At 36.3% G+C, this 24204-nt stretch overlaps 1 protein-coding gene and 1 long non-coding RNA gene across 7 annotated transcripts in view; one reads left to right on the top strand and one right to left on the bottom strand.

Annotated features, from left to right (window-relative positions):
* The window catches only part of VPS8 (VPS8 subunit of CORVET complex), a 257257-nt gene that overhangs the window by 118205 nt on the left and 114848 nt on the right, over nucleotides 1–24204 (bottom strand). For all 5 annotated transcript variants that reach the window (XM_072807706.1, XM_072807710.1, XM_072807707.1 and 2 more), the window contains 6 exons: nucleotides 13753–13824; nucleotides 8636–8755; nucleotides 7518–7574; nucleotides 3988–4070; nucleotides 3085–3169; nucleotides 2192–2290 (listed from right to left, as the gene is read on the bottom strand). In XM_072807706.1, coding sequence (XP_072663807.1) covers nucleotides 2192–2290; nucleotides 3085–3169; nucleotides 3988–4070; nucleotides 7518–7574; nucleotides 8636–8755; nucleotides 13753–13824 — 516 coding nt within the window. The remainder of the gene's footprint in view (nucleotides 1–2191; nucleotides 2291–3084; nucleotides 3170–3987; nucleotides 4071–7517; nucleotides 7575–8635; nucleotides 8756–13752; nucleotides 13825–24204) is intronic.
* LOC140622120 (uncharacterized) overlaps nucleotides 1–24204 on the top strand; it is a 114165-nt gene that overhangs the window by 33546 nt on the left and 56415 nt on the right. For both annotated transcript variants that reach the window (XR_012021821.1, XR_012021820.1), the window contains exon 3: nucleotides 7493–7589. This is a non-coding gene — a long non-coding RNA (uncharacterized lncRNA). The remainder of the gene's footprint in view (nucleotides 1–7492; nucleotides 7590–24204) is intronic.

Raw genomic sequence — 24204 nt, 5'->3', positions numbered from 1 at the left:
AAGGCAAGAAAGTGTAATCAGGAAAGGATATACACAAAAAGTCTAAGGTATTGGAAATAACTAAATTTCTTGATCTGGGCCTTGGATGTTTGCTTTTTTAAATGTGTCATTAAACTGTACATTTGTTGTATGCACTCTTTGGGATGTTTTCTGTATTTCAAATGAAAAATAAAGATTTATTTGAGAGAGAGAGAGTGCGAGAGAGAGCGAGTGGGGGAGGGAGGGGGAACTTAAGCAGACTCCCTGCTGAGTGCAGCCTGACATGGGAATTCAATCTCACCACCCATGAGATCATGGTGAACCAAAATCAAGAGTCGGACGCTCAAGTGACCTGAACCACCCAGGTGCCCCAAAATGAAAAATATTTTTAAAAATCTAATGAAACATATTTTGTCCATACTGGAAAAACCATTGGAACTAGAGATTCTTTACCTGGAATCCACAGATCCAATCTAAGGATAGCTTTTAGGCGATCCCTGAAATTATAAGCAAAATTATGCATCTGTGCATATGCACAATATTATGTGTCATGGGTCCAAATCTTTCAAGAGATTCACCCAAGAGGTCTATAACCCTCAAAGTGTTAAGAACCACTAATCTATATACCTGTGTCTACTGTCAGAAAATTGAGGACTTCCCTCCACCTTTCAAATCATTGAAAGTTGATTTTATTCACATAATTTAAGCCACAGAAGTTCTTCAACAAAAAGTCTATATATTTTTAACTGTGGCCTTAAGAGATATTAAAAAGTTCAAGGTGAAAAAAATGTGCAGATGTGGGGAAAACAGTCAGCAGAAATAATTGTTGTGCAGCAAAAACACTTCCTGATTCTCCAGTATGAGTTTTCTGCTGAGTGATTTGTTTACTCATTGATTAATTCATCATGTTTCACATTATACAGAGACAAAGCTTCATTTTCAGATGTCTGGAGTCCATGTGCTCAAACTACTGCATAATGCAGATGAAGTGAAATGAAGAAGCCATAATGTAACTATGGAGACAAGGGAATGATGAAAGGAAAAAGAATACAAAATGATTAAAGGAAAAAAAGATACAACTGAAAATAGAGAAAGGTTTTCCTGGGTTTTTTCCACCAAGATATATTCACCTTATCGTTAGCAGGAATATGGTAACATTAAATAACATATATGTTCTCAATCCTTCAGATGAAAAAGTGTAGCAATTACTTCAGACCACAGATCTACTGACTGACTATACCACCTTTCATACCACATGTTTCATATAAGATGCTGTTCACATTTCTGATCTCTCTAAACTTTACAACCATCAGGAACTAGAAGAAAGAATTCACATCACAAGCAGTTTCCTTAAAGTTTCAGAGCTTATCCTTTCTTATCATTTTCCATATGTATAATATTTTTAAAAAGATATTAAATAATCATATCTTTCACTATATCTCTAAGCCTTTCACCAGAAGTTCCCCTATCAGCTGATCTTTGCTACATGGAGAAAAACTTTGTAGATTTGTTCTCTCCAAAACTAGGATTACCTCAGCATCTTTCACTATACTTTTTTTTCAATTATCAGTGATCTATAAAACAGAATAAAAAAACCTGCTAACTGTTGGTTTTTGAGGTGCAGTGTACATGATGAATCTAAGAAAACGAACACGAGAACTGATTTGGGGGGTCCTCTTCAGAATGCATTTGTGATCATGTGTTCACCACACGTGCATTAGTCTCCTCATTTAGGCATCTATAAGTTTGTTTTTTAAAAAGAAGCTCTTGCTCTAAAGTCAACTCCTGCATTCTTGTAACACAGCATGCATAAACAAAATCAGAACTGTCATTCTATTATATATGGAAAAATAAAGGAAAGAGAACAACGCATTGCAGTAAAAATTCCATTGGGTGATTGAGAGGAATGGCTCCCTATCACATTTTAGAGGAGGAAGACCAATACTACTCTGAGTCATTCTAAGGTTCCAAAAACCCACTAAATCCAGTTTGTCATGCAGCTGAGTGAATGAGTTATTTTCAGAAGTCACAATACAATACATTGTATATGACATGGATTTGATGAAATATCAGGTGAAATAAATAATCTGAAAAAGGCATTAATCCTCAAGTAGATCAACTTAATGATATGCTATTACTTAGTTAGCATACACTTAATTTGGGAGATAGCCATACAAATGGGGAAGTTTAAAAAGTTTTGTTGAATCAGTACCTCGATATGATCCATTGCTTTCTGCCATACAGATTGCTTCTCCTCTGCACTGTGTCCAGGAATGGATAATATATTGTGAATATAGTTAAAGACTTCTTCCTGAAGAGCACAAGACAACTTATTTATTCATTCATTCATTCATTCATTCATTCATTCATTCAATATTTAGTCACTACCTACTATCTGTACCAGTCTTGGTAAGCATCTGTTACTTAGAGATGGTAAACCACTTGTAAATAGTTAAACTGCTGGAAAATGGACACTAAAGAGAATAAGTTTAATGTTTAGGGTAGACTCTTGGAAGTTGCAAATCCATCCCAATTAATTTTGGTCTCAATTTCATTAACCAAATGAGGGAATATCATACTTCTTCTGTCTTTGGTCGACCATGTCCACATTCCCAATTTCATTTCACATCACTATTGCCCTTCTCTATTATCCTGGTCCCACTCCTAGAATACTTTTCATTGACTCTGCTTGACTGGCTTCATCTCAAATTCCAAAACTCAAGCTCTATGTCACCTCCTCTGAGATTCCTTCCCTGGATGCTCTGTAGAAGTCAGTTTTCCCAGTATGTTCTCAAGTTTGTCTCCATTTTCTTCTCTCAAACACTCATCACATCTGTAATTAAGTATCTTGTTTCCTTATGTCAAATCTCCATCACTGAACTATAAGTTCTAACGCTGCAGAAAATATATCTATTTTAATGGTCAATGTATACTAATGGTAGGCACTCTACAAAAATCTGGTGAATAAATGAAGAAAAACCTTGAAATCAGCAAACATATAACCCAACATTTCTACTGAATAGTTATCCGTACTTAATAGTTCTACTTAATAAGGGGAAGGGAGGACTGAGTAAGAAAAAAAGGTAAAGCAGCCTCATAACTCACCTCCCTTAGTGGGTCACGTAAGTAGCAATCGATTATTTTGTCATATTGGTGTTCTCGTTCATACATAAACTCACAAATTTGATAGCTAGAACATAAGAGGAAAAACTTCAAAGTACCAAACAGGCAGGTAGTTATTAGTTTACTGTTTCAAAAAGTTTGCTCACAGAGGTTAGTATTAAGAAAAATGAATATAGTAGATGTGATTTCTACTGTAAAATGAAGTTACAGCATCTAAGGGAGAGGAGTATCTGCCATTCCTCTAAATACAAGATTAAAATGCTGCTGAATATGAATATTATGTTTCTAAGAAATTTCGAAACTGAGTACAAAATAAATGTTAAAGCAACAATAATATGTCACACAAAGATAGTTATTAGTCAACAACTATATGAAGTTTGTTCAGAATCAAATATGTCAAATATTCAACATTGAACAAATCAGATAAGTAATACTGTTAACATATTGTATCTTATTTGCTATGTTAAATTCCGCATTGTTTAGAAAAATGTATGAATAAGGTGGCTCAAAAATCTATAAAATAATGGAAATTTTAAGTAAACAAAACTAAAATAATAAATCATAAGATGTAAATTAAAAGATTACATCATTTTCATACTAAAATGTACATGCACTTCAAATTTACTCACTGTTAATTTCTGCAAATGTTACTAATTTTAGACTTGAAAGACAAAAGCTTTTTATTTATTTATTTTTATTTGAAAGATAAAAACTTGCATTTAGGTTTTTTTTATTATTTGCACAGGTTTCTTTCTTTTTTCTTTTTTCTTTTTTTTTTTTTGCACAGGTTTCTTAATTAAAAATTGGCAGTGCATGAATGGGCTTCCAGTTAGAGAAGTCAAAACTAGTATATGGCAATTAATGTATGCCTTAAAAACAACTTACAATTCTGCTTTTTCTGCCATCCGGATAAGCCGACTCTCTTCAAACTGAACTATGCCTCCAGCTTGCAGCAACTCTAAAAGGACCTTAACATTTAAAATAAATGAGTAAAAACACTTTGGAATCTACTTTTATTTACTAGCTCCGTAAGAGTCCATTCAGCCACACAAACCGTAACTTTTTGTTTGGTCTTATTACTTGATGTTTTCACTTGGCTTTCCCATGTATGAGGTACCAGAAAACTATCATTATAATGTTGGTGATATTGTAATTTAGTCTTATATAAAAAGATAAATGGCTCTATTTTTTCAATCATAGAAGGAATGCCACAGTGTGTGTAAATAAAGCCTTATTAGAACATCTAATTAACCGTCCACTAAGCCAAGAATGTCCATATAATTTGTCTGGTGCTTTAATACCTCATGGTTCTTTAAAATCTATTGTCCACAGGTAGTATCCATGTTTACATATTAATTTCTCTATTTAAACACTGGGGTTTCTCATAGCATTATTCACAAGAGCCAAAAGCTGGAAACAACCTAAATGTTCATTAATGGAGGAATGGATATTCCTCAAATTCTATAATGGAATATTATTCAGCCTTAAAAGAGAATGAAATTCTGACACATGCTGTAAGATGGATGAACTTAAAAACATGCTAAGTAAAATAAGCCAGTCACAAAAGGACAGATACTATATAATTCCATTTATATGAAGTACCCAAAGTAGTCAATTCATAGAGATAAAAAGTAGAATGGTAGCTGTCAAGGGCTGAGGACGGTGGTTATGTGGAGTTATTGTTTAACAGATACAGAGGCTCAGTTCAGAAAGATAAAGTTCTGAAGATGTATGGTGATAATGGTCACACAACAGTGAGATATACTTAAAGCCACTGAATCATACACTTAAAATGGTTAAAATAAATTTTATGGTGTATAGATTTTACCACAAAAACACTAGGGTTCATATAATTAATTTTGACCACATCAAGTAGATGGGAAAAAAAATGGACTAGGGTGTTGAGATTGAATCATCAGTATTTTTAAATCTCAAAATATAATAGAACCATTACATAGTCATTAGAACAATATGAGAAGGCTTTCTCTTAAATTTAGGTTCAAGATCCAAAGTAAAGGGAGGCCTGGGCGGCTCAGTGGTTGAGCGTCTGCCTTTGGCTCAGGGCGTGATCCTGGTCTGGGAATCAAGTCCCACATCAGGCTCCCTGTGAGGAGCCTGCTTCTCCCTCTGTCTATGTTTCTGCCTCTCTATGTGTCTCTCATGAATAAATACAATCTTAAAAAAAAAAAAAAAATCCAAAGTAACATGACCCTTCCAGAACTTCAGGAAATCATTTAACAAAGTATCTTTCTAATACAGGAAACTGATTACTTTCAAGTTAAAGAAAGACAAAAAGGGGGAGAAGAAATGAAACGTATCCATACTTTACTTTTCAGAACCCCAATTCAGTCCATTCTGAGCACTATAACGTACTGTTATATGGAACCATGGAGTAAATCCATCTACAGCAAATCTCAATTTGGAAATAAGATAATAAAAATGCCATTGCTGGAGCCAGTTGCTGGAACCAACTCAACAGAGCTGACTATTAAATTTTTAGGAATTGTGTAAGCCAGTTGTTAAACGCAGCAATTGGTAAAAATTATATAAACTTACAATACATTAAATTAAAAATAATACTCAAAACTCACCACTTACTATTTTACTAAATTTTACTATGTATGCTCTTGAGGTTAATTACTGCACCTATATGGTGGAATTATATAAGGGTGTGATAAAGGGCATCCCTTTCCAATTCTATGTTCAGTAATATCATATTGGTAGGCGCAAATCAGTTGTGGTGGGAGTGTTTACGCTATGGAAATTAGCAAATGCTGTAAAAAATCAGGTGTTGTTATATCTTTAAAGGGGTATAAAATAAAAACAAAAAGAAGAATATGTGACACAGAGCCTCTGTGCCCCACAAAACCTAAAATATTTAGTCTTTGGCCCTTTACAGAGCAAAACTGCCAATCCCTGTGTAAGAGAGTGATAGAAATAAGGCAATCAAATTTAAAAGTGTGCATATCATCGTCATTACACTGTGACTAGCACAAAAAAACTAAGGAATTATTTTTCCAGTATTCAAGAACTGAGTGAAGAAGTTACTTCACTGACGAATGTGTGACATTCTCTCATGTTTTCGTTGTTGTGCCTTCATCTTATTCATTTAAATATTGAAAATATCAACTAACATTAATATCTAAACCTGGGAACTAAATCTGGGGAATCACCTATTAAAATTTGATCAGCATACCATCAGAAAACACTCAAAAATACTGGAGACACAAATTTGTGTATGTTACACATGATTCAAGAGTGCTGGATTAGAAGGGATGGAAGTGGGTTCTAATCTTAGTGTCGAACTTGATCTACAACTCGTAAGTTTTCTGTATTTCTCAAATGAGCTGAGAAAAAAAACAAACCTAGATAGTCTCAAAGTGGACTCCCAAAAATAGAGCATTACTATAGGAGGAGTACTTTTTAAAGTTTTTTATTTAGATCTGTGTTTTATTTCTGTTTAATTTAGTTATATTAAAAGTGTTTATCATTTTATATAGCAACACCATGCATACCATGATCCACTTTTCCTGCCAACAGAGAAACAAGGACAAAGTGAGAGGTCCATATTATTATTTGTCTTCAATACAATTTGAGATAACCAAAATTTTAGCAGCTGTTCTCTTCCCTAAGCTAGTCTACAGCAACCACTGGACCACAGCTGTGTGGAGAAAAGGGTCACTGTTGCTCTCCTATGTTCTTTATCGGAGTCTCAACCTCCCAGCTGTGTACTCTCATCATAAAAAAGACCAGTGTTGCTCTCAAAGTACTTTTATTTTGTAGCTTGCTTATCTGACAAACTCTGCCCATCAATTTTAAATAGGCTCTCTTAGTGCTCACAATTATAATGGATAAGCTTTCAAAGAATCCTACTCTAGGAACAGACCCTCAAGAAAGTGGCCTAAGTGGAAAGAAGTGATAATCAGTTACAATCTCCTAGTGATTAGTGAAGGGACAGATGAAGTCCAGTCTCCAGAGATGGTGCCCTAATGCAGTGGGCTATAGAACACTCCCTGAAGTTGAATGTCCCAATACTCAGGATCCTGCAGCCTTTCTGGTTCAGAGCCATAGCAGTTAGGAGTGGTTATCAGATAAATGGCCCCAGTGGAAAGCAGGATCCCGCAGGTGCCAACTGCTGCTACTTCATGGAGAAGGATGAATAATTCTTTGATGTCATGATGAATGCAAGACAAGTCTAGTCTGTCTAGGAATTTAGTTTGATATAAATTCTTTACAATCGAACCTCAAACAACCATCCACACTATTTTCTGGTTGCCACTATCTAACTTAGTATTAGGGTTTGGCAAAAGCTACTTTCTCCTTATGTTTTATGAGGTCTAGCTAAGAAAGGTTCTTTCTAGTTTATTCTGTCCTCTTTCCCATTCTTCAGCAAAAAGAGTTCCAGTAGTTCATACCTGCTGTCTTTCAGAGTGTCGGGAGTCATCATCAGGACTGCAGAGGAATTCAAGGACCTGGTCAAAGAAAAGGTATTTTTTTTATTGGATACTAGCATGCATGCCATAACACTGTAGTAATGAAAACAGTAACTATCCTATATCAATTCATTCACACTTGGCCATAACACATACCACAGATATATGGTATCTTCCCAACCACCTGGCCTATAACATGGCACAGCAGGCTCAAGTTGCTAACAACTTAATATGCATCTTATCTTTACTATTCAGAAACATGGTGGGAAGGCAGTGCCATCTGCATATCTTAACCTTAAGATCCCTGATACCATGGACCAGGCAAAGCATGGACTTTAAGAGTCAGGCCACTTGAATTTGAGTTTCACCTCATAAATACTTAGTAACAACACTTATAGCAAATAATAACACTTACTAAGTATGAACTTGAACGAGTGAATTAACCTGTCCAGGATTTAGCTTTCCTCATTTTCAGAATAGAGGGTAACAACAATATCAATTTCAGGGCTGCTGGGGGACCTCTGAGTTAACACATTCATATAAAACCCTGGAACAGAGCCTAGTATTATGAAGTGCTCAATAAATGCTAGTCATTATTGGTAACTTTCTCCAGACAGAAAGTGTTTTCTTTGCCTGTGGATACGTGGAGATATTTAATTGGTATTAGGAGATATCTTCAAAGTCATTTATAAGGAAATTCAGACTTTCTAAAAGTGATCCCTCTTCCAGTGACCAACATCATAGATGTGCTACCAATGAGATGCATGAATTCTTAAACTGAAAAATTCTTGAGCAAAGAATTCTAAGCAATTTAGAGCAAGAGAAAAACTGAGAGAATAAAATCTCTATAAACCAATCTCCACAAGCCATACTCCCAAGATACCAAGCTACTAGGTAAAGTCATACTACCCAGATACAACATTAAAAAACAAAACAAAACAAAAACCACAACTAATTTAATCCAAATTAAAACCTGAACAGCATCCTACCTAATAAGACATTTACCCACTAGGCAATTATATTAAGAAAATGTATAATCCAGTGAATTTTTCTGATCGATAAACAGAATAAAAATAATTCTCATCATTAAAGACACTCACCTGATCAAAAAGGGTTCTGTTTACAAATAAGGTATTGTCAGGCTTTGCAAGCTGCCGGGCAAGGAATGTAAAGAGACACCCTACTTGTGAGGGAGTAAAATCAGAATTCTCCACCATAACCTGGTGAGCAAAACAGACCATTTATTTATTCAATATACCATCTGGTTTGATACAAAATTATACCATCAGAAAGGTGGGAGGGAAGCCTCATTACTGAAGACTCATGAAAAGATTCTTTTATAGGCTGTGCAACAATTCAATTCAATGCCATTTAGAGAAGGAGCACAAACTACTTTCATATTCTGAAAGGAAAACATTTTAGTGTTTTTTGGGCATATTTCTAGGCACAATTTGGATGAGAACTGAATTGTTAGAGGTGGATTTCAAAAAAAATATTAATCATGTTTTCCTTTGGAATTCTTAAAAGAGAACCCTACTAAAGTTAAATTTATTTATTTATTTATTTTTTTATTTAAAGTTAAATTTAAATTAAATTTAAGTAACCCTCAGGGCCCCTGGGTGGCTCAGTCAGTTAAGTGTCTGTCTTCGGCTCAGCTTCTGATCCTGGGGTCCTACAATCGACACCCATGTCAGGCTCCCTGTTCAATGGGAAGCCTGTTTCCCTCTCCCTCTGCCTGCTGCTCTACCTGCTTGTGCTCCCTCTCACTGTCAAATAAATAAATAAAATCTTTAAAAAATAATAAATTTAAGTAACTCTACCCAAAAGCTACCTATCAACACAGAAAGAACAGAGTTGTTCTGAGGTCTAAAAGTAAGGTAACCTGAAGGCACAGGAAAAGATGTTCAATATCACTAATCACCGAGGAAACGCAAGTTAAAACCACAATGAGATACCATGAATACTCACACCTGTCAGAATGGCAAGTATCAGAAAGACAAGAAATAACAAGCGTTAAGCAGGCACTGTCAGGAAATTTAACTGATGCAGCCACTGCGGAAAACGGTATGGAGGGTCCTCAAAAAACTGAAAATAGTATGATGCAGGAATTCCATCTCTAAGTATCTATCTGAAGAAAATAAAAACACTAATTCAGAAAGATATATGCACCCTTATGTTTACTGCAGCATTACTTAAAATGGCCAAGATATGGAAGCAGCCTAAATTCCATCTATAGATAAAGAGGTGGAAAAAAAATGGTGCACACACATACACACAGTGGAATATTACTCAGCCACAAAAAGGAATGAAATCTTACCATGTGCAACAACATAGATGGACATTATGCTAAGTATTAGTCATAATATTATTATATATTAATATATATATATATATATGTGGCTATGAAAGCACAGTGGGGAAAATTAGAGAGGGAATTTGAAAAGAAACAAGAAAAGTAGGGAAATGTCAGGAAAGAGAGAGTAATCCAGGCAGGGAGAAGAGTGTGAGCAAAAGCATGGACACAGAAAAACACAAGTGTGTTTGAAGACCATGTGTTCCACTATAATGCAGCCCCATGCATTAGAAGAAAGGAGAAATCAGATTGAAAAGATGAGGCCTTGAATGTCATCCCAAGGAATCTAGAGTTTAGTCCACAAAAGACTGGGGAGCTACTGAAAATGTTCAACCAGGAAAGTTGATCGTGAGCAGCATGGTGCCTAGGAAAAGTATCCAGCTGGCAGTGAACAGGATAAAATCACACGAGGAAGAATTAAAAGGGAAAGAGCCCAGGCAAGTTGCAGCTGACTGCAGACGTCCAAAGGAGAGACAAAGGGGTCTGAACCAGGGCAGAGATCATGAAAACAGAAGCAGGAACAGGAGCAAAAGGCACTGCGAAGAGAGCGGCAACAGGACAAGGATTTATTTACCTGTGTGGAAAACTGTGGCTAACAGAGGAATAAACAATGACACACTTGAGCCTGACAGGCAGGTCCAATGATGATGCCATCAGCAAAGAAAGAGAGTGAAGCATACTGGGAAGGAAGATCAGGTATTGTCTGGTATTAGCTGAACAACAAACTGGTCTACTGTGGGTCCTAAGACCCCCCTCCCACTTTCATTCAAAGATCAAGTGTAAGATTGCTCCTTTTGTAAAACAGTCCCTTGCGGTCCAGCTTTCGGCCTCTCCTCTTACTCTGCTAGTAGTGTATTCCGTTCTTTAACTTGTCCTGCTTTAGTCTAGCAACCATGGTTTCCTCAAGTGCATAATTCATCCTTACCAGAGCATGAGAATACTCATAATCTCTGTGTGTATCTAAATTTCAACGGATCCACTACAAAGAGCTCTCTGTAGCTTTAAAATACTCAGTCACCACTCCCTTTCAATGTGCAGGGGCTTCCCGAGGACTCAACTTTTGGACCCAACTAGGGCTCCTCTCTGCTTTCACCCTCCCTTTTACTCTCCAGGTATGAACTGTTTAACCATCTCATCCTAGAAACATCTTTTGAAAAAAACAGTTTTAACTCTCAGCCAATTCCCTCGCCACCTCACCAAGTGTCTGATGGTTACCATCCTGGAAATCCTGGTGTCTCTTCATTTCCTCTTACCTACTTCAGGGACCATGCTTACAAAATTTTCTGAGCAATTTTATACAAAGTCACAAATTAATGGCTTTTTACTTCTATGTCTCTAGCCATTCAGCACACATTGTATCACTCTATTTTTGATGCTCATCCAATGTTCTCTGGTCATTGCCTACATTCCTATTTTCACTGCCTCTGTCAGCAGCACACTTGTTAGTAAACTCTCTCATCAGAAATCAGAAAATAATCTCAAAGGTTCATTCTACATTGACCCAAGGTAAATGATATCAAATATCAAAACAATATACAGGGATAGCAATTCACAAATTGTAATAGTTTAAGTACTTCGTGGAGCATTATTCTTTTCATTTGAATTGTTCCTCCAACTTGGTATAGTTTTAAACTCAAATTCCCATTCAACTGACTTACAAACATGTCTTGAACACCTACCAGCATGCAGGCATTGTGCTGGACATATTCTGGACATGTTAAAACAATGATACATCTACAAATTCCTCATAGTCTCAGCTTACAGGAAACTCAACTCCAGGCAGGAGAATATACATGTAAACAATGACCATACAGCGTGCCATGTATAGCATACAGTGTTGTATGAACACAGAGAAGGGGCAACACATCAAACTGAAAGTGTGGAAAGGATTCTAAAAGAGTTTCTCATGGATGATATGATCATATTTGAGTTATGTCTTAAAAAATGGTTAGGAATTTGCCAGGCAGAGAAAGGGAAGGAAAGGCATGATAAGATGAAAACACACACACACAAAGAATGTAAGACATAAAGATAACACAGAAAGTTCAGTGAATTGCAATAATTTAATATGGTTGAGAAGCTCATAATACAGACAGTGTGTGTGTCACAGAGTTGTGTGGTAGGAGTAGGCGAGGAGAGCAGTTATAGAAAGTAATCAGGGACCAGAAAATACAGAAGGATCTTGGATGCCATGTAAAAACAACTTCAGATGAGTATGGCAGAAACTAGTATTTGTGCTCCTCCAACATCTGTTCTTCCCTCCTAACTTAGAAACAAAGCTCCTCATTTTAGGCCAAACACATGGTCACCATAATACAGATACAGAGTACATTTCTCAGTCTTAGTAGCTGAGAAGCAATATATCTAAGTTCTGATCAACATGTTCTAAGCTAAATTATAGTATACAACTTCTAAAAAGTCTATTTAAAGAGAGGGAACTCTCTTCATCTCTTTCTGCATTCAGACTGGCTAGAATGTAGAGAGGATGGCTGGAACCCAAGCAGGTATTTTGGATGAAAAAAACCCCATGTACTCAGAATAACAACAGTTAAAGCAGAAGGCATCTGCATCCATGATAAGTTTGTGAAGCCACTCTACTAGAACAGGTTGCCTACCTCCAGACTTTTATGAGAAAAATAAATTCCCATCATCATTCAACAATTGTTATTTTGAATTTCTCTCACAGTGGAACTTAATTCCAACTAATCCAACAGGGAGCCACAGAAGAATAAAGGAAAGGCAAGATCACAAATTAAAGGAGGACAAGATTAGGTATAGGGAGACCATTTAGTAAGCCCAAGTAAACATTCTCCACACCACCCACCTGGATCAAACTGGCATTATTTGGGGGCTTAGTGATCCTATTCTCATATTCATCACTGCCTATCCTACAAGGTCAATAAATAGCTCAAATAAGATAATGTACATAAATGTGTTTTGAAAATTATAAAAAACTATTATAAATGTAATAGATTAACGTCACACCCAATTAGAGAACATTTTATTTTTGGTCTCTTGTCCAAAATGATCTAAAATTCACTAAGAGGAGGAAATCTCCATTTTATAGCCAAATGAACAGGACAAAAAAGTTCTAAAGATTTCAACTACAAGAAGAAACTGGCCTGGTTCAAGCTGTGCAGATGGAAAGGAAAAGAATTTGTCTCTGCATTCATTCATTAGCAGCAGCATGGATCTCAAAATAACTTTGGACTGAATCTAGTTAGATTTAAACTGAGATGATCATCTCTGTGTGCCTCTCTAATCATTCTGAAGTGTTACCCATCATTTCAGTGCCATGGTCGACCTACAGCACCACCTAAGTAACACAGCAATGCTGGTGTGAGATGGAAGAAGATTCTTCACATTAATTATTTTCTCAAAGCATTCTGAAGTTAGTCATCATTATTTCACATAATCATACTAATATAGCAATTACCACAATATGTATTTCTCAGTAGTATCCTGTATTCTTATATCTAGTCTATAGCTGAGATACATTAATTTTTTTTGAAAGAATGATAAGTATTTCATTCAGGTTTGGAAGACAAAGATATCACAATAAAATTTTTAAATTTAATTTTAAATTAGATTATTTTAGAACTTGCTCTAAAACAATTCAATGTTCTTAAAATAAACATCAATACAAGGGTGCCTGGGTGGCTTAGCAGGTTAATAAGCATGACTCTTGATTTTGGTCAAGTCATGATCTCAAAGTCGTGAGATTGAGCCCTGTGTCAGGCTCCGCATTGGGCATGGAGCCTACTTAAGATTCTCTCTCCCCCTCTCCCTCTGCAACCTTCTCCCTAAAAATAAATAAATAAACATCTATTCTCTGAATACTTACTCTTTTTTTTGAATACTTACTTTCAACAAAATATCCACAATTCGTTGTTGATATTCTACAGCTTGCTTGTCATTTTTAAAATCTTCAAAAGTCTAATAGGAAGAAAATTTTAAAAATTATTATTATCTGCAAATTTTGAAATGAAACGACACTAAATTCTTATTAATAGTTAGATAAAATCCCAAATAAGATAACCATCCCTTATCAGATTTTTCCTTACATACCTTTAAATAATAAGCTGCTTTTAGCAAGTTAGGTAGAAAGCTATAGCACTTATTATTATATGGTATTCTGGGACTTTAAAAATAAATAACAAGCATAAAATTATAGCAACTATCATATAACCAAAGAGTGATCTGAGAAAGTTTATAGGCAATGAAAAAAGAAAAAACACTAATGGCAGGAGGCAATTTGTGAACAAGGCTTTGAGATGAACTACGTTACATACTCTGCCATCATTCCATTTAATGCTACTTGGAAATAATAACTGAAGTACAGCTTACTAACTTTCATGAAAAATAACTTTCATCATTTCCATGACAACTTAAAAAAATTATGTTCTATGATAGATATTTTCTAAAAATTATGGTAAAACTGTCACAATGTTAAAATCCTCAAGCCTACACACAAGGACTAGGTATCTTATTTCAAAACACTGCCAAGTACAGCACTTTTAATTTTATGTCCCTGTGCAAATAGAGCCAAATACATTTTGAACAGAACATGCACCAAAGTAAATGACAGAGTCAGATTCTAAAAATACCTAATACCTATAAAATGCATATATGAAAGAATTAAAATTTGTTCACTACCAAAAAAATCTAAATGAAATTATGTATTAAATAATAAAAATGATGAAAGACGAAGATCTTTCCCAGGGTTTCCACTTAGCACATGTGGGTCTTACAAATGTTTAAATCCATATAGCAATAATTTACTGCTTATTTTCCTAAAAAATAACTATACATTATTCCATTAAAAATTAATTAAAGCTATGAACTTTCAAGACTACATCACGGTTACATTCAAACCAAATGGGCTCTGAACTTCCCCCAACTTCTGCCAAATACCTCTGCTCATGCTGTTCTTCAATTAGCATGCCCTTCCTTCCCCTTTCCTGACACACGCTAAGTGCTTTACACAAATGAATGCTCATTTGTCTACTTAATGACAAAAAAATAAAATCTTTTCTTTTTTAAAAACTTTCTTCAACTAGACTACTTTGCTGCCAGTTCGTTGAAAAATGCTGAGATGAGTTACCAAGGAGACTGTAGGAACTCTCAATCTGGAAACTCAAACAGAAGAGATTTCAATGTTTAAGTGGGTTAAATATTACCCTGCCTAAAGACAGAGAGATGAACTAGAAAGTCTCTCAGTTCTATCTTCAGGTTTACAAAAACAACACACATGAACACACTGACACAAACACATACCTCCACCTCCACCCCACCCCAGCTTGCGAAAGAGAGATGTCACTCTGCATATACAAATAAAACCTAATACCTGCTAATACAAATGCTATTCAACTAAAACACCAAATCATGGAGAATTAACATATGTATTAAAAAGCAACAGCAATGACAGCTAGTAAAAAAGAATTTCTCAGTCATTTTCCTTTTGGCAGCATGTATTCACTGCTTTGAAACAGATACTGAAAGTTTACTTCTATACACATAATTAAGTGATGATATACCACAGTATGAATATGATGATATACATTATGACATATTTTGATTAAAGTTAACAGCTGCCACTAACATGGCATATCACTGTTAAAACATAATCATTTCACAAAGATGCTTTGAATTATATAATGCTTGGTGAGCAGAATAACAGGCAACAATGTCCTAATGGAGAATAACACACACAGTCTGTGAAGCACAAAGGCATATAAGCCACCCGAGGGAGAGAAGATATGACCACAAGTAAAGTAAGAGAAATAGAAAACATAAGTGAAAAGAACTAAAAAAATAAATTTAAATTAAAAAGTAAAAAAAAAAATTTAAAAAAAATTTTTTTTAATTAAAAAGGAAGTAAAAGAGATGAGAGAAAAGGTGACAAACATAGAAGGTAAAGAAAACACAATATACAAATAATTGCAGTTTAAGATGAAATATAAAATAATGAAGTAGAAAAAGCATTTAAATCTGTAATTCAAGAAAACTTTCTTAAAATAAAGACTTGAATTCACATCTTGAAAAGGCTTACATTATACATAGTAAAACTAACCTAGAACAGTCACTTGTGAGCGATATCTTAGAGGAAAACTATTAGTCTTTAAAGACAAACTAGACTGGGAGAAAACATTTGCTAAGCTCATGTAATTGGGCAAGATACTTTTTTTTTTTTTTAATTTTTATTTATTTATGATACTCACACAGAGAGAGAGAGAGAGAGAGAGAGAGAGAGAGAGAGGCAGAGACACAGGCAGAGGGAGAAGCAGGCTCCATGCACCGGGAGCCTGACATGGGATTCGATCCTGGGTCTCCAGGATCGCGCCCTGGGCCAAAGGCAGGCGCCAAACCACTGCGCCACCCAGGGATCCCTGGGCAAGATACTTGTATTTAAAATTCATAAAGAACTCTCAAAACCAGACAAGAAAATAAATACAATTAAAAAAAAATTTAAAAGAGAATATATGGATGACAAACATATTTTTGCTAATATATTTAAATAAAAAGATGCTTAATATCATTAGTTAGAAGGAAAATATGAATAAAAACCACAATGACATGCCATTATACACCTTTTAGAATGGTCAATTTAAAAAGATCAATTATAGCAAGTGTTGGTAAGATGAAGGAACTGATTGCTACTCACCTATACTATCAGTAAAAATGCAAAATGATAGAACCCCCTTAGAAAACAGCCTGCCAGTTTCTGACAAAGTAAAAGAATACATGTAACAAATACCCAGCAATTCTATTCTTTGGTATTTACTCAAGAGAAACAGAAATATATGTTTACACAAAGGCCTATACATAAATGTTCATAACAGCTGTATTCATAATAGCCTAAAACATAAAACAACTCCAAGGGCCATCTACTGGTGAACAGATTAACAAACTGTATATCCATAAAATGGAAAATTATACAGCCATAAAAAGGAACAACCTGGTTTGGGAGAAGATGGTGGCAGAGTAGAAGACTGGGCTTGCCTAGTCCCACAAATACAACTAGGTAACTATCAAATCATCCTACATATGCCAGAAATTGACCTGGAAACTGATAGAACAAACTCAACAACTAAAGGGAGAAAAGAGGCTATATCAAAGAAGGTAGAAAGTGCAGAGACATGGTTGAGGGGAGAAATGGATCATGACTGCCCTGGAGGAAAGGGAGTGAAGTTACAGAAAAGGGTGAGAGAGAAAGAAGCACCCAGAGGAATGCACAAGGAGAACACTCCCCCAGAGCCACTGGCTTGCGAAATGAGAGGGGTTGACTTTTATGAGTTCTTGCAACCAGCAGGGTTTGCAAGCCTGGATTTTTAAAGGTCAGCAAGGTTGGCTGGGATAGAGCCCAAAGAGCACTGCACCTCTCCTAAAGTGAAGACAGGTAAACAATTTGGGGGCAGACGTGGAACATCAATCTGAAGAGTGCCTGGAGCACAGACTAGGGAGACTATTTGCTCTCCTTGAGCACATCCCTGAGAGGCAACATTCACTGACACTCCCCTTCGGGAACAAAGGAGTTGGATGGGGCCATTTCCCTCTCCCACCACTCAGTATAACTTCAGAGCTGCCTGCGCCTGTGGGAAGCAGCACAGTGCTTCACCGGCTGCCTAACTTGCTTAACCTAAGCCCCACCCCCAGCACTCAGGTGGCACTGTCCTTCTCAGTCACACTTACCTCAGTCCCAGCTTGTTGGGCCCCGCCCCCAGAAGACCAGCATAAACCCCTGTCCACACTACATTTCCTGACCAGAGAGTTTTGCAGGGCCTCAGTTCCAGTGTAGGTGGTGACACATCTCATTTCACAAGCAGATAAGAGCACACCTAGTTAACACTCACCACCTTCCGGCCAGGGACCAAACACTGCTCACAGCAGGCAAGGAGAGCCTTTGCTGATGATTGGCCTGAAGGATAAAGCAGCCAGAACACAACAGCAGAGTGCATGTGGCACACTCTGGTGACATTCCCTCAAGTGACAGGCATTGGACACTACATGACCTCTTCATCATAAGGCCATTACTTTCTGGAGCAAGACGCATAACTGGCTTTTCTAACACTTAATAAGAAAGCAGCAATTAAGACAAAATGTGAAGACAGAGGAATGTATCCCAAATGAAAGAGCAAGATAAGGCCATAGCCAGAGATCTGTAAGTGAAAGAGATACACATAACATGCCTGGTAGAAAATTTAAAGTAACAATCATAAGAATATTCACTGGGTTTGAAAGAAGAATAGAAGACACCAGTAAGACCCTTATCATAAACATGTAAGAGTAAAAAGAAAAATCAGATGAAGAGTGCAGTAAACGAGATTAGAAACATACTTGATAAATGAACAGCAGATTAGAAGAAATGGAGGAATGAATCAATGACCTAGAACAAAAAGTAATAGAAAGCAGTGAAGCTGAACAAGAGAGAAGAATTATGCAAAACAAGAATAGACTCAGGGAACTCAGGGACTCCACTAAATGTAGTAACATTCATATTATAGGAGTCCTAGAAGAAGAAAAAAGAGAAAAGGGGGCAGAAAATTTATTTGAAGAAATAAGAGCTGAAAACTTCCCTAATCTGGGGAAGGGAACAGATACAGAGATCTAGGAGTCACAGAGAACTCTCATCAAAATCATCAAAGCCTGGGACGCCTGGGTGGCTCAGCAGTTGAGCAGCTGCCTTCGGCTCAGGGCATGATCCCAGGGTCTGAGATCAAGTCCCGATCAGGCTCCTTGCAGGAAGCCTGCTTATCCCTCTGCTTATGTCTCTCTCTCTCTCATGAATAAATAAAAAAAATCTTTTAAAAAAATCTCAAAAGCAGGCCAGAACCAAAGAATACTGCAATTAAATTTGCAAAATATAGTGATATAGAAAAATAATCTTAAAAGCAACAAAAGAAGTCATTAATTTACAAGGGAAAACCCATAAGGCTAGGGTTTCTGTTGAAAGAGATTTTTCAACAGAACCTTGGCAAGCCAGAAGAGAATGGCATGACACACTCAAAATGCTGAATAGCAAAAATCTGCAGCCAAGAATACTCTATCCAGCAAGGCTTCCATTTGGAATAGAAGGAGAAATAGAGGGATCCCTGGGTGGCGCAGCGGTTTGGCGCCTGCCTTTGGCCCAGGGCGCGATCCTGGAGACCCGGGATCGAATCCCACGTCGGGCTCCCGGTGCATGGAGCCTGCTTCTCCCTCTGCCTGTGTCTCTGCGCCTCTCTCTCTCTCTCTGTGACTATCATAAATAAATAAAAATTAAAAAAAAAAAATTTAAAAAAAAAAAAAAAAAAAAGAAGGAGAAATAGAGTTTCTTAGAGAAAAACTGAAAAAGTTCATGATCACTAAACCAGCCCGGCAAGAAATATTAAAGGGGACTCTTTGAGTGGAAAGGAGACAACAAAAGTGACAGTATAAATGCAGGAAACACAAAGCAGCAAAAATTAGCATTTTGGTAAAACTCTGTCAATGAACTCACACACAAAAAAGGATATACCAGATAATAACATATACCCAAAACATGTGGAGAGGAGAAAAGAATGGGAATTTGCAGAAAAGGTTATAAACAAACCTAATGGTAAGCACATATCAAAACCCACTAATAGGGGATCCCTGAGTGGCTCAGTGGTTTAGCGCCTGCCTTTGGCCCAGGATCGAGTCCCAGATCGGGCTCCCCATATGGAGCCTGCTTCTCCCTCTGCCTGTGTCTCTGCCTCTCTCTGTGTCTCTCATGAATAAATAAATAAAATCTTAAAAAACAAAACAAAACCCACTAATAAACATGCAAAGAATAAAGAGAAAGAAAACCACATACAGCACTAAAGGAAACCAGCAAAACATGAAAGAGACAAGGATCAGAGAAAATCTTCCCAAGTACCCATAAGTAATAAAATGGCAATAAACACATATCTATCAATAATAACTTTAAGCGTAAATGGACTAAATGCTCCAATCAAAAGACACAGGGTGACAGATAAGAAAACAAGACCCATCTATATGCTGCCTACAAGAGATTCATTTTAGATCTAAAGATCTAAACTTTCAGATTGAACGTGAGGAGATGGAGAAATATTTATTACACAAATGGATGTCAAAAGAAAGCTGGCGTAGCAAATAAGACTTTAAAACAGACTGTCACGAGACAAAGAGGGGCGCTATATAATAAAGAGAACAATAAGAAAATGTAAATGTTTATGCACTGAAAATATAAACTGTAAATGTTTATGCACTGAAGATGGTAGCATCCAAATATATAAAACATTTACTAATAAAGTAACTAATTGATAATAACACAATAGTAGAGCACTTTACCACCCCCACTTATATCAATGGACAGATCATCTAACAGAAAATCAACAGGGAAACAATGGCTTTGAATGACATACTCCACCAGATGGTCTAAAACAGAATACACATTCTTTTTTAAGTGCACATGGAACATTCTCTAGAATAAATCACATATTAGGTAACAAAACAGGCTTCAACAAATACAAAAAGACTGAAATCATACCATGCACCTTTTCTGAAACAATGTTATGAAACCAGAAGTCAACCATAAGAAAAAAATCTGGAAAGACCACAAATACATGGAGGTTAAACAACATGTGACTCAATGATGAATGAGTCAACCAGAAAAATCAAAGAAGAAATATATATACGGACACAAATGAAAGTGAAAACACAATGGTATAACCTTTGGGATGCAACAAAAGTGGTCTTAAGAGAGAAGTATACAGTAATACAGTCCCCTCAAAAAGCAAGAAGAATCTCAAACAACTGAACCTTATAACTAGAGAAGCTAGAAAAAGAACAACAAACAAATCCAAAACAGTAAAAGGAAGGAAATAATAAAGATTGGAGCAGAAATAAATGATAGAGAAACTAAAAAAACAATAAAACAGATCAATGAAACCAGGAGTTAATTCTTTGAAAAAATTGATAAATCCCTAGCCAGACTTATCAAAAAGAGAAATAAATAAAATCACAAATGAGAGAAGGGAAATAACAACCAATACCACAGAAGAACAATTTTAAGAGAATGTTATGAAAAACTATATGCCAACAAATGGATAACCAAGAAGAAATGAATAAAATTCTAGAAACATATAAACTACCCAAACAGAAAGAAAAACTTGAATAGACCAATAGCCAGAAAAGAAACTTATCCAATAATTTAAAAAACTCCCAAAAAACAAAAATCCAGGACCAGATGGCTTCACAGGTAAATTCTAAATTAGAGTTAATATATATATAAACATTTAAAGAAGTGTTAATAGGGGATCCCTGGGTGGCTCAGCAGTTTAGCGCCTGCCTTTGGCGCAGGGCATGATCCTGGAGTCCCGGGATCGAGTCCCACATCAGGCTCCCTGCATGGAGCCTGCTTCTCTGTCTGCCTGTGTCTCTCCCTCTCTCTCTGTCTCTCATGAATAAATAAATAAAATCTTTAAAAAAAAATAAAATAAAGAAGCATTAATACCTATTCTTCTCAAACTATTCCAAAAAATAGAAAAGAAAAATATCCAAATTAATTTTATAAGGCCAGCATTACCCTGATACCAAAACCAGATAAAGACACCACAAAAAAAGAGAACTATAGGCCATTAACATCCCTGAGAAACATAGATGCAAAATTTCTCAATGGAATACTAGCAAACCAAATCTAACAATACATTAAAAAAAGAAATCATTCACCACAATCAAGTGGATTTATTCCTGGGTTGCTAGTTCAAAATTCACAAATCAATCATGACACATACATACATTTCACTCATATGTGGAATTTAAGAAAAACAAGCAAAGGGAAAAAAAGAGAGGCAAACCAAGAAGTCTCTTAACCAAAGAGAATAGACTAACAGTTACTAGAGAAGTGGGTCAGGGGATGGGTGAAACAGGTGATGGGGATGAAGGAGTACGTTTGTAAAGAGCATCAAGTGCTGTATGGAAGTGCTGAATCACTATAGCGTACACCTGAAACTAATATTACACTATATGTTAACTGTAATTTAAATAAAAATTTTTTAAAAAGAACAATCAATATAAGCAATAGCATTGATAAATCTTGAAAGCATTATTTTAAGTGAAAGAAGCTCCAAAAAATGACAAAGCATATGATTCTATTCATATGACAGTCTGGAAAAGACAAAATTTCAGCGTTAGAAAGCAAATTGGTAATTCCCAGGGGCTAGGGTGTAGGACTAACTACAGAACTGCAAAAGTGACCTTTTGGCATCATGGAAATGTTCCATAGCTAGACTGTAGGAGAGGTCACAAGACTATACATTTGTCAAACTCTTCTCTTGAAATGGATAAACTATATTTTGCATATATTATACCTCAAGGAAGCTAAATTTAATGAAAAAACATTCCTAAATGAAAAAAGGTGGTAAGATGTGACTTAAAAATTTGTCACATAAATTCTTGTGTCTCCCTGAAAATGTTTTTTAAGACATATTTACTGAATTAGGAAGGTTACATGATTAATCAATCATAGCAAAATAGGGTGAATGCAGGATTTTGGATTCTAAGTCTTACCAATTTCTCCAGCTCTGGTATTTACAGAGCTGTATCATGCAGCCAACACTTGATACAAGCATAGAAGAAAAACCCAAGGTCTTTTATTTTTTTTTTTTTAAGATTTTATTTATTTATTCATGAGAGAGAGAGAGAGAAAGAGGGGCAGAGACACAGGCAGAGGGAGAAGCAGGCTCCATGCAGAGAACCTGACATGGGACTTGATCCTGGGTCTTCAGGATCACGCCCCAGGCTGAAGGTGGCGCCAAACCGCTGGGCCACGGGGGCTACCCAAACCCAAGGTCTTGAAAGGCATTTCAAATTCATTAAGTTCAAAAAGAGAACTAATGTCTGTGTCTCCCCCACCCCTTACCAGAACCCTGCTCTACCCCTCATCTCCTGAGAAACTGGTTTCTCCTCTGATTCCCTACTGAATAAATAAACCACTGTATACCCAGTTAGCCAAGTCAGAAATCTAGGAATCTTTAATGCTTTCCATTTGTCTTATTCTTCACATCCAACTGGGTAATAAGCCCTAAGGTTTAGGCCAATTTGTTTCCTAAAATATCTTTCAAATCCTTTCACATTATCCCTGGTGTCACTGTCCTAATTCAAGTAACCTTTATCTTCTACCTATTTACTACAGAAATTTGCTAACAGATCTTCTTGCCTCCAAAGTGGTCTTATTTCAATCTTTTTCATACAGTAGTCAGAGGGAATTTTTCTAAACTACCAATCATTATATTCTTCTCCCTAAAAGGTTTCAGTGGCACCCTATTGCTCTAGTGTATATGGATTCACTATGGATTATAAAATTCTCACTACGGATTACAAAATTCAATCTTTATCTACCTCTTTGGGTTTGTTTCTCACTATAGGCTTCCTTATCCTTCAAGATGTGGCCATACTAATTTCCTTTTTTCCCAATTCCCTGAGCATACCTTGGTCTGTCTTGTTTCCAGGCCTCTTTACATATTTTGTTCTTCTACCTAGAGTATTTTTCCCTAATCTTAACCTAACTTCTACTCATCCTTTGAGACTCACATGGACATCATTTCATATAAGAAACCTTTCTTAACCTTCTATTAGATTCCTCTCTTAAGTGTGTATAGGGTATGGCATGCTGCACTTCTCCAATAGCATGTACTACACTATGCTGTAATTACTTATCTAAAAGTCTCGATCCTCTTTCTCCACAAAGGCAGGATTTGTATTTTGTAAGCCAAGGTTACACTCCCAGGTAGTACAGTACATGTGATAAACTAGGTACTCAACTATTTATTAAGCAAATGAAATTGTACCGAAGCCTTATGATCAATCCTCATATCATAATTCAGATATCAGCACAAGTCCCAATGGTCTTCAGTGTTACTAGAGCCCTTAAAAAATGAAAATTAGGGATGCCTGGATGGATCAGTGGCTGGGCGTCAGTCTTCAGCTCGGGGTGTGATCCTGGAGTTCTGGGATCGAGTCCCACATTGGGCTCCCTGCATGGAGCCTGCTTCTCCCTCTGCCTGTGTCTGCCTCTCTCTGTCTCTCCTGAATAAATAAATAAATACAATCTTAAAAAAAAAAAGATTACTTAAAATTCTTTGTTGCTCTCTACCACTCATTCTGTACTCTCTGCCTCACGACTTTGTTTTTTTTTTCCTACATGCCAGATACCAAGTACCCTTATGTTCTCTAAGGTTGTCTAAGGTTTCTTAAACCAACTAGATCTGACTTCCACTTCTAAGTTTTTTTCCCTTTTTCCTGTACAATTAAAATTACCACTTCTGAAGTCAGATATTTAAATAAACTAATTAA

Source organism: Canis lupus, chromosome 31, assembly GCF_048164855.1.
Source record: "Canis lupus baileyi chromosome 31, mCanLup2.hap1, whole genome shotgun sequence".
Taxonomy (NCBI): Eukaryota; Metazoa; Chordata; class Mammalia; order Carnivora; family Canidae; genus Canis; species Canis lupus.
This window is presented reverse-complemented; position numbering and strand designations above follow the sequence as displayed.